The sequence below is a fragment of the Corvus brachyrhynchos genome, unplaced genomic scaffold, assembly GCF_000691975.1.
Source record: "Corvus brachyrhynchos isolate BGI_N302 unplaced genomic scaffold, ASM69197v1 scaffold215, whole genome shotgun sequence".
NCBI classification, from domain to species: Eukaryota; Metazoa; Chordata; class Aves; order Passeriformes; family Corvidae; genus Corvus; species Corvus brachyrhynchos.
The window spans coordinates 976903-987969 of record NW_008237887.1 but is presented as its reverse complement, the minus strand read 5'-3'; the positions used below and the strand labels follow the sequence as shown (position 1 = coordinate 987969).

Below are 11067 nucleotides of genomic sequence, written 5' to 3'. Positions count from 1 at the left end.
CCTGCTCCAGTGTTTGCAGCTTGGGAAGGAGCTGGGAATTCCTGCCCTCGATGTTTTCCACGGCTTCCCGGCACCTGCACGTCAAAACCCAGCATGACCAGGACTGGAACTGCATTCCAATTGCTCCCCACCAGCAAGGAAAAGCCGAGGTTTTCCTCACACTCTCCTGCTGATTTCCAGTCTCACATCCAGCATGGTCTGTGCCTGTCCTTATTTAGAAGGGAATTAGGGGTGATGGGATCTACACGAGGAATTATGAAGGTCTCGGCAGGAAACAGGTCAGGCACAAGGTTCCCAACAGCAGAGAGACAACAGCAAATTCAGCTGCTTGAGGTGGAGAACAGGCTTGGGAATCTGAAGGGAAAAATCCAGAGGGATGGGATCAGCCCCCCTTTCCTCCCTGAATCTGCCAAAAGAGGTGTGGCAGCTCCTGACCAGGTGTTGGGAGAACAAAGCTTTGAATTCCCTTAGAAATTCCTGTTTACATATTTATGGTTGAAAGCCAGGTGTTTTGGTGCACTCCTGGAGAGCATCCAAATCCAGAGAAGACTTCCCAGCACCAAAACAGGTTTAAAGACAACATTTTTGTATGCAGAGAGCTCCAAAAGCCCAAATCCCTTCTTTTAGGAAAGCAACAAACTGGAGGAAGTGTCAGCATTTAACTGGAGGAAGTGAATCCTCAGGACTGCATCACCTCCAAATTTTCCCATCTGGAAGCAGAAGAACAAAGTCCTAAAGGGTATTTAAAACAATTTAGTAACCAAATAATCCTGCAAGACAGAGCACCAGAGGCACAGCACCAGGAACCAGTGGAAGTACAAGGGGTGAAGAATTTCTACACCTCTCACCTTTTGTGGAGAATTTCACCACCCTGATCTCCATGTTCCTGATACGGGGCAGCTCTGCTGGCACCAGCGTCTCCATCGGCTCCTGCTTCTTCCCGTGTGCCCTGTGCCTGAGAGAAAATCAACATTAGCACAGAACTAGGATTGAGATCCCAGAATCCCAGGATGGATTGGGTTGGAGGGACCTTAAAGACCCTTCTCCAAAGTCCCTCTCCAGCTCTCCTGGAGCCCCTTTAGGCCCTGGAAGGGGTCTAAGGTCTCCCTGGAGCCTTCTTTTCTCCAGATGAACCCCCCCAGCTCTCCGAGCTTGGCTTCAGAGCAGAGGGGCTCCAGCCCTCGGAGCATCTTTCTGGCCTTCTCACTCAGCTCCAACAGCTCTACATCTTTCCCATGCGAGCACAGAGTGATTGCAAGGCTACCTGCGTCTCTCAGAAATAAAACATGAGTCACGTCAGCTTCATCTCTAGGCCCTAGGAGCAAAACCCTCCAACCACAGAACATCCAGGTTCTCACAGACAGCTAGGGTCAGGGATGCAGAGGGGACCCTGTTTTTCTGGAATGACAAAGAGCGAGCCCTTGGAAACACCTGCAGTGAGGCTGCTCCGACTCCCTCGGCCGGTGGAGGCTCCGGCCTCTTGCTCCACTGGTACTCACAGATCTCCTCCTTGAGCTGCTCCACCTGCAACACAAAACACCCGCTTTGAGTTTTGGCAAACATTCCATTTTCATATTTATTATTAATTTATTGCTATTCCTTATCCTGAGGGATTGCTGAGATCCTGTGGCTGCTCCAGCTGCCGGATGGCCTCAGACAAGGAACAGCGAAAGTGGGAATGTGCAATCCATTAAAGGGTGATTTTCCTGAATTTATTTCGCTTCCTGACCACACCCACATTGTGTCAGATTCCAACTGCTATTTCTGAGGACACCTTTCAGTGTCTTCCATCCATGAGATCAATGGAATTCCATTACCAGCAGCAGCTCTTCACCCCACAGTCAGAGCTCATCCCAGACCAACTGCCCACCCTGCTCCTCCCCTGCTCTTCATAACCCACAGGCAAGAAAACACCTTTCAGGACACAGAGCTGATGTAGTTGGTAATAAATTACATTTTCTACTCTATAAATTAAAAATTGAGGGGTTCTCAACTTCTGTGCCAACAGTTAAACCCCATTCCTAAGGAATAAAGGCAATTTGCTTTTAGCTTAACATGTGACTGGAACTGATCTCAGTCTGGCTACATTTTTTCCTGTTTGGTGACCACAATATGTTACATGTATCTATATGGTTTTTGTCTACATAGACATATATAGACAAATAAATAGATTTTAATATTATATTTCTACTTTATTATAATCTATACATACACGTGTGTATCCATAATGACTGAAAGGAGCAATGTCCTACAGCAAGGAAAACATTATTGGGAATAAAAAAAAGAGTAAACAGAGGAATTTGAACTAAGCTATGCTTTTTGCAGCTCCAGAAAGAGACCATGCTGTAAACACAAGGTTTGTGGTGACAGACATGGAAGAACCAGCAACTTTTTTAAATGCAAGGAACAAAACCATAAAAAATTCTGTACTATAAAAAATACCGTAAAATTCTGAACCCCTCAAATGGGAATAAATCCTATTCAAGATATTATCTGATAAATATTATTTGAAAAGTTATATTCTCAGAGATACTTGTATTAATTTAACGATACTCATTTGATGTGAGAGAACTGCAAGACAGCCAAGAACTCTCAGTGCTGGGACGGCAGAGGCAATTCCAGGCTCTCAAAGGCTGATCTAAGGAAATCAGGAAATAAGAACAGCAGCAGATTTTGTGCCCAATGACACATTTTAATAGGAAGCAGACTCCTATATCCCTTCCCTGTTGGCAACTTCAGTAAGGAATTATCTGGCTGATAGTTCCTTAATTGTTCCTTAATTCTAGGTGGCATTTAGAGAATCCTGGCTGTACGACACCGAGCATTTAACTAATAATAATGTAATAGTAATGTAATAGTGAGTCATTCCATTAAGAGAGCCCACAGAAAATAAGCAAATTAATCAATGTGGCCAAGTTAAAAACTAAAGGGGCTGAGAGGGATCAAAAATGAGCATAAATTTCAAATGGATTTCAAACCAGCTCCTGAGGGGTTAAAGACAAACTTAGGTAAACTGAACTCTTTAATCCAGTCCAGGGAAAGGCACATGTGTTCCTTACTCTGTTTACACACCTGAGTTGGGGTAAACACCAACCAGGAGCAGGGAGCTGATCCCTCTCCACAGGCACAGGAAAATGTGTCCCAAAATCCTCAAGCCCCCACTCAGTTAGAATCCCTCCAACTCTTCCTGCATGGAAGGAAGCTCCCAGAGCTGCATTCTGCCTGGTTCCCAAATTTTACTGCTCCATGAACCACAACACAGCCAAAGTGCAGCTCTGGAAAGACTGGGCACAGAACAGGGAGGGAAAAGGGGAAGGCAGGGCAGGTTTGGGAGCAGGGATGACTTCCAGGAGCCAGCCCACGATTGTTGGCTTGGCTTGGTGGATCCTCACCAGCTCCAGGAACGCTTTCCTCTCCAGGTCGAGCGTCTGGACCCGCGCCCGCAGCGCCAGGATCTCCTTGTCCAGCCGGCTGTTGTGCTCCATGGCCCTCTGGAGCTCAGTCCTGTCTGGAGACAGTGGCACCAGGAAAGTGGTCACTGGCCTGGCCCTGCCCACACCGATCCCACACATGGGAAAGGTGGGAGGCAGCATGGACATGTCCTCATGGGAACACATCCCACATCCACTGGAAACACATCCCACATGGGAACACATCCCACATCCACACGGGAACACATCCCACACCCATGTGGGAATACATCCCATATCCACTGGGAAGACATCCCACATCCACATGGGAACACATCCCGCATCCACTGAGAATACATCCCACACCCACATGGGAACACACCCCACATCCTCGTGGGAACACATCCCACATCCACGCCCTCTCCCTCCCACAGCAAAGGATGTCCCTGGAGATCCAGATTCAACAGCAGTCTCTCCATCATTATTCCAGTGATTCAGTTTACCTCTGGATCATGGAGGTAAACCTCATTTAAATCACTCACCTCATTTCATACGGGTTTCACAAACTCTTTGGAAAACCCAAACAGCCGCATTTTGAATTTTCACCATAAAATCCATCATTGCCACAAGCAGGAACACAATCCCAGCCAACGTATCCATGTTGTCCAGGCATTAAAATTTAATGGAATGGCTACAACTGGAAAAATTGCACACCAAGCCTTCAAACCTGGATCAATGACTAAATTAATACCAAAACCAATTAATGCAGATTCCCAATATTTCCAGGGCAGAAATAGGAAAAGGTGTTTGTACTAAGAGCACATGTTGAGGACACATTGATCTCCTCCCAAAAAACAGGGAGACAAATTTCCTTAGAGAAAAGGGAAGAAATATTTTTCCCTTTTAAGCTTAACACTGGGCACAGGAAATTTTAGTTTAAATTTTATGTCTATTCAGGAAAAAATAATAAACAAATCTCTTTCTTTGGTTCCAGTTCAGAAAAAGCAACAAATTCCTTTTTCAAACAAGGATTCTGATGTCAGATTTTCAGTTGTGTCATTTAAAATAAAAAGCAAAGAACATCTTCACAGAATCATAGAATGGGTTGGATTGGAAGGGGACCTTGAAGATCATCTCCTTCCAACCCCATCTTCCACCAGAACAGAAATTTTACTCAAAAGCATGTTGATCACTACACAGATTGATGATAAAATTATACCAAAATGATGATTAAAAGGATGATAAAAGGATAATAAAATTCCAGCTCTTTTCCTCTTGCAAAAATCCTGACCACCCCCTATTTTCCCATTCCTTCTCCTGGTTTTCCCCCTCAGCTTCCTTCAGGGCCGACCACAGGGGTGATTCCACAAGGAGAACAGTGTTTGGATGTGGCAGCCTAGTTCTGCTTTGGAAAAACCCCGCAACATTCCTTATGCACTTTGTTAAATAGCATTTAAAGCCTTTCCTCGCCAAAATCCCACTAACTGGGCTCAAACTGGTCAGGAATTCTTCCCTCCAATGCACACAAGTTACCACCGAACCAAAATATGCTGTTTAAGGGGGTTTTACTAAAGATCAGTGATCCCAGTTTAGGTTTTTAGTAGCAAATCAATTGATTCCCAGACCAGCTGTCTCAGAGCTCGCCAGGAGGAGAAGCCATGCGGAGACAGAGAACCAGGGAAGCCACTGCGACTCTGTCACCCTCATTTTGCACACACAGCACAACAAATCCCAGAGACAAAACAAGCATTAAACCCTTACTCACCGTTTGCAAAGCCTTGTATTCATTTGACACCTCAGAAAGCACAGATTTCCCTGAGCAGGCTACAATCTGTGAGAGTCCCAGGCTGGAGCCCGTCCGTGCTCCAGAGAGCCAGCACTGGAGCTGCCATCCAGAGAGCCAGCACGGCCCCAGCCACACCACTCACCCCATCCCTGGGGACTATGGATCGATCCCCACCCAGTACAGGGATGAAAAGGCAGGGAATGATGGGGCTGGAGGCTGGAGAGGAGCTGCTGGGGCTGGAGAGGAGCTCTCAGGTCCTGGTGCTGTGTGTGTGAGCTCCAAGGGGAGCCCTAGGATCTGCAATTGTGCCCTAAACCTGTCCGAGGTAGTGCCAGGGAAGGGAGCTGGTCCCTGGAAAGGCACATGGGGCTGGGATGAGTCACCTCATCCCAACTGCTGTTCTCCAATGAAATTCTGCATCACAGATTTGGGGACAATGCAAGGAACCCCCCAAGAGAGCATCTAGACACCTGTGTATCGCTAAGGACATTTTCCATGGACATTTCACTCCAAGAGCAGCTTTACCACCAGAAAGCTGTTTATTTCTACAGTCAGAATTTATAAAAAATCCTACTAATAAGTAACACTTCAGGGCTGGTCAACAGCTATTTCAAGGAGGTGAAGGGAATATTCTCAGCAAGGACAATGTACCCAGTCACTTCCCCACTGCTGCACTTGCTAAGGATCCTATGGAGGCAACATCCCAAACTGCACCTGGAGAACCCTGGGATGAGGTGTCCAGCTCTGCTAACTAACCCTGTGCACATGGTAATTCAGCTACTGTGCTTCCAGACCAAGCCATCATTTCCTCTCCATCCCCTCCTAGGGCAGAAATTTCTCCCTGGCGAGGAGCCAGGGATAGGAAATTAGTCCAGACTGTGCAGATGCATCACAGACCAGAGAAGCCCAGGCTCAGAATTAATGGATTTGTGACTGTTAACAACTGCATTCCCACCTCCTAGTGAGCAGGCTGACTGACTCCTGGCACTGATTTTCCCACATTCCAAACAGAGAGGACACAGGACAGGCTGCCCGCCCCCCCCCTCCCCCCACCCAGCCAGGGCTAAGAGCAGGCCAGGAGTGGCCACCAGAGCAGCGCTTACCTGCTCCACTCTGCTCCTTGCCTGGTGCTTCCAGCTCCTCTGTCACCCTCTGGATATCTTCCTGGGCCACCACCAGCCTCTGTGGGGCCTCATCCAGATCTCCCACAATTCCTGCAGGCAATGCTGGTTCCCCCTCCAGCTCTTCCCTGCAGAACTGAAGCACAAGGGTTAACGTGCCAATGGAAATGAGAAACCCTGTGGTGATGTTGATGCCTTAGGTGGGGGTCAGGCTCTGCTCCCAGGGAACAAGGGACGGGACAAGAGGGAACAGCCTCAAGCTGTGCCAAGGGAGGTTTAGCTTGAATAGTAGGGAAAATTTCTTCAGGGAAAGGGTGGTTAGATGTTGAAATGGGCTGCCCAGGGCAGTGGTGGAGTCACCATCCCTTGGAAGTATTCAAAAACCCTGTGGATGTGGCATCTAGGGACTTGAGTTAGTGGTGGCCCTAGCAGTGCTGGGGGAATGGTTGAACTCAATGATCTTGGACGGCATTTCCAACCTTGCTGATTCTATGAAATCTCAACTATGAGCCAGGTCACCAGGAGGAAAATGTGTTATTTCCTTATTTCTGTCTCCCCAGGAAGCTGTATGCATTCCTGTTGCTCTGGGAATTCAGCTCCCAATGCCTGACAGGTGTGAGCAAAGCCAGCCTTGCACAGAGAGATGTTCCTGAAGAGCAGCACCACCAGCACAGGGCCACGTGTCCCTTGGCACTGACACGTGTCCCTCAGGACCACTGAGGGGGATTTTCATTTCCAACCTATCTTGACTAGAAGGGGTTTTATTATCGTGCCTTATACTTGACGGGAATGTTTCAACCGGAGTTATCCCAAACCCTTGTGAAAATCCCTCAGTTCTCCCAGCTACTCTGGGGGCTTCTGTGGGTTCACTACTTTTTTAAGACCTCTGATCTCCTGGGCCTGCCCATGAGAGCTGGAGGGCTCAGTTTTGCCCCAAGTGTTGGCACTGAGTGTGATTGGCTCACTTTGTCAGAGTAACACTGGGAGACCTGGAATCATGGGATCATAGAAAGGCCTGGAGTGGAAGAGATGTTAAAGACCATCCAGTTCCACCCCCTGCCATGGGCAGGGACACCTTCCACTATCCCAGGTTGCTCCAAGCCCTGTCCAAAGTGGCCTTGGACACTTCCAGGAATCCAGGGGCAGCCACAGCTTCTCGGGGCACCCTGTGCCAGGGCCTCACCTCCCCCACAGCCAAGAATTCCTCCTCCATTCCCCCTTGTCCTGGCACTCCAGACCCTAGTCCAAAGCCCCTCTCCAGCTCTCCTGGCGCACCTTTAAGCACTGGAAGGTGCCTTAAGGTCTCTCCAGAGCTTTCTCCAGATGGACATCCTCAGCTCTCCCAGCCTGGCTTCCAAGAGGCTCCAGCCCTCAGAGCATCTCCATGGCCTCACTCCAACAGTTCCTTCCTATGCTGGGGTCCTGGAGCTGGAGCAGCACTGCTGGGTGGTCTCTTCAGAGGGGAGCAGAGTCACAATGCTGTTTGGCCTTTGGGGTGCAAACACACACTCCTGGCTCATGTCCAGCTTTCCGTAAGAACTCCCAAATCCGTCCCGCAGGGCTGCTCTCCATTAATTCCTCCCCCAGCCTGTGCTCATTCTCAGATTGCCCCAACCCAGGCACAGGGACTCGAACTCCATGAGGTTCCCTGGACCACTGCTCCATGTTCCTCTTTTTTATGGAGTTACACATTCCTGTTCCACTGCATCTGCACTGAGGGTTCCACTGCATCCTAAGGCTCAGCACATTGGTTGCCATCAATATGCGGCACTTCAGAGGGTGAGTGAGCTGGCACATGCCATGAATCCAGAAGGCATTTCCCTATGGATTTCCCAGAGCTGACCACACAGCAAGGCAGGTTTGTATCCCGCCTTTCTGCTTTCCTGGGGATGCAATAAAACAATCAATTCTGCTTGAGCAGTCTGGCTAAAAGCTGAATCCATCCCTGTACCAGACAGGAACGTGTCCAGCCCTTCGTTCCAGAGTGGAACAGGCCAGCTGGGAACAAGCAAGGCCACACATTCCAGTAAACAGAGTAAGAGGAGCAATTAACACATGAACCCGTAACACTGCAGCAACTCTAATGGTTCTGCAAAACAAGTGGGATGCTCCCGGGAACAATGGAGTGTTTAATCAACAGTTTCTGCTCCACAGGCACAGATAGCAATGACATCACTGGGGAGAGTAATCAGTCCTGTCAGGGAGACAGTTAGCCAGGAAAACACATCTCCAATGTGTCCATATCTGGTTAAAACCACAGAAAGAGTGCCCAGTGTAAGAACTGTGGAGAAGCTGTGGTTGGTTGGAAACAGAGAGTATTAAATTTGTAACATTTCCCTGGAAGTGTTCAAGGCCAGGTTGGAGCAATCTGGTCTAGTGGAAGGTGTCCCTGGTCCCTTCCAATCCAAACTGCTGTGTCATTCCATTCCTGTCAGCAGGGAGAAACAGAAAGGAACAGGAGCAGGAGCCCTGACCCCTATTTGAGGTCCTCAGTGTTTGGGAGCTCAGGGACAAACAGCAGCTCCCAGAATCCCAGAGCACTCCTGGACTCCAGCTCCATTGAGACATGGCCATAAGTCAAGAGTAGGTGGAAACTGGTGGCCTTGGAACCATAGAATCAGAATATCCTGAGCTGAAAGGTACCCACAAGGATCATCCGGTCCAGCCCCTGGCCCTGCACAGACACCCCAACAACCCCACCCTGGGCACCACTGGCAGCGCTGTCCAAACACTCCTGGAGCTCTGGCAGCCTCGGGGCCGTGCCCATTCCCTGGGGAGCCTGGGCAGTGCCCAGCACCCTCTGGGGGAAGAACCTTTCCCTGATATCTAACCTAACCCTCCTTGGCACAGCTCCAGCTGCTCCCTCAGATCCTGCTCCTGCTCACAGAGAGCAGAGATCAGGAGCAGCTGCAGCCACCAGTGAGCTCTGCCCTCAGCCTCCTCTGCTCCCCCTGAACCCAGAGAAAGTCATTCTTACCCAGTGAAGATCCTCACCCCAACCACATCACAAATTCCTCAATATAGTATTACAATTAATCCATTTCACTGTCCCTGTGCAGATGTGGGAGTAAATCAAGTGCAAAGTGTGAGAATTAAGAAAGGCGCTGACTTAGAATCCTGGAATCCCAGACTGGTTTGGGGTTGGGAGGGACCTTAAAGCTCATCCCATTCTACCCCCTGCCATGGGCAGAGACACCTTCCACTATTGCTCAAAGGCCCGTCCAGCCTGGCCTGGAACGCTTCCAGGGATGGGGCAGACACAGCTTCTCTGAGCACCCTGTGGCAGGGCCTCACCACCCTCACAGGGAAGAATTCCTTCCCAATATCCAACCTAAACCTATTCTGTCCATTTGAAGCCATTCCCCCATGTCCGGACATTCCAGGCTCTTGTAAATACTCTCTCTCCATCTTTCTTGTAGCTCCTTCAAGTATTTCAGGCCCAAGACTCCACAGTGGCCTCAAAGACAGGAGAAGTTTTCATTACAGAAATATCCAGAAGATACTCCTTTCCCAGAAGCTCTCAGGCAGCCAGAGCCACAGAGCAGGAGGTACCTGGAGTCCATCCATGATGCTGTGGGATTCCAGTTGCTGGGCTGCCACTTCGAGCTTTCCTAGCAGCACCGCCCGCTCCACCAGGAAATACGCGACCTGTTCGCTGGTAGCGCTGCAGGAGATCTGGGATAAACCTTCCTGCTCCAGCATCTCCTGCACCTCCTTCAGCTGTATTTCTGCAAGGCAAGGCAAGGCTTGGTGTCAGAAGAGGAACAAACAAAGGCCAGGATTTCCTTGAGATCTGTCCCACCTCCTCTAAACATTCCTCACTGCAACAGCCCCATTTCTCCTGGAGCCCAACAGCTCCTCAAGTCTCTCCTGCTTCCCAACTCCCTCACTGCCTCCCACTCCCTGCTATCCATTATCTCAGCCCTATTCCCTCTCTCTCAAGGTTTCTCTTCACATACCCTTCCCTGACTGCCAAGCATGTGATAGGACCTGCTCCCCCCAGTCAGAGTTCTTCCAACCTGGTTTATCCTCAGCCCCTTCAACCCTAAGTACAGCTTGGTGGAAACTAAACACCAGTAAACAGATACTGAGGGAACCAGAGAATCATTAAGGTTGAAAAGACCTCCAAGATCATCAGTTCCAACCCTGAGATCATCAAGTCCAATCTTGGAGAGAAAGCAAATAGACGGACACAGAGTCACAGACATGTTTTCTTTGGCAGGAGACACACAAAATACTAGATCACTCCTGGAGAGCATCACTATTTTCCCAAGGAATGTCTGGAAAGGAGGCAGATCTGAATATCTTTAAGAATTAAACTGCCAGTGCTTCACCATTTATCCAAAAATTATAGCCTGGAAGACTCTGTACTGGGAAAAACTTCCAGATTCAAGGGTCTCTAAGGCAAAAACATGACAACAAGACTTGCAGAAGTCAGTTTATGGCTGGGCACCATTGTGTTTGTGCAACAAACAGTTGTTAAAAAGACCCCCTTGTTGGTGTGGATGGAATTTACCTGCCAGGAGAAAATGAGGAACCTTTGGTGTCTGGCATGGTGAGGGCAGCAACTCCTGCATTGGATCCAGCAGCTTGTGGAGCCAGGGGAGGGCTTTTCAAACCCTCCCTGTGTAATTCATATTAAAACCAAAAGCAATAGACCAAATTTCTAGCCCAAACCAGATTACAAAGGCATCCAAGTGTTGTAAGATGGGAAGTGCAGGGATCTGTATAGAGGTAGGAGGGACATTCC

General features: G+C 48.9%; 1 protein-coding gene across 1 annotated transcript in view; it reads right to left on the bottom strand.

Moving 5' to 3' along the window:
• The window catches only part of LOC103614561 (girdin-like), a gene marked incomplete at its 3' end in the record, with an annotated part of 26417 nt that overhangs the window by 10119 nt on the left and 5231 nt on the right, over window positions 1-11067 (bottom strand). Inside the window, 7 exon segments of the mRNA XM_017732706.1 lie at window positions 1-4; window positions 7-74; window positions 849-955; window positions 1432-1524; window positions 3393-3508; window positions 6300-6453; window positions 9870-10045. The exon segment at window positions 1-4 is cut by the window's left edge and continues 109 nt beyond it. Of these exon segments, the coding sequence (XP_017588195.1) occupies window positions 1-4; window positions 7-74; window positions 849-955; window positions 1432-1524; window positions 3393-3508; window positions 6300-6453; window positions 9870-10045 (718 nt within the window).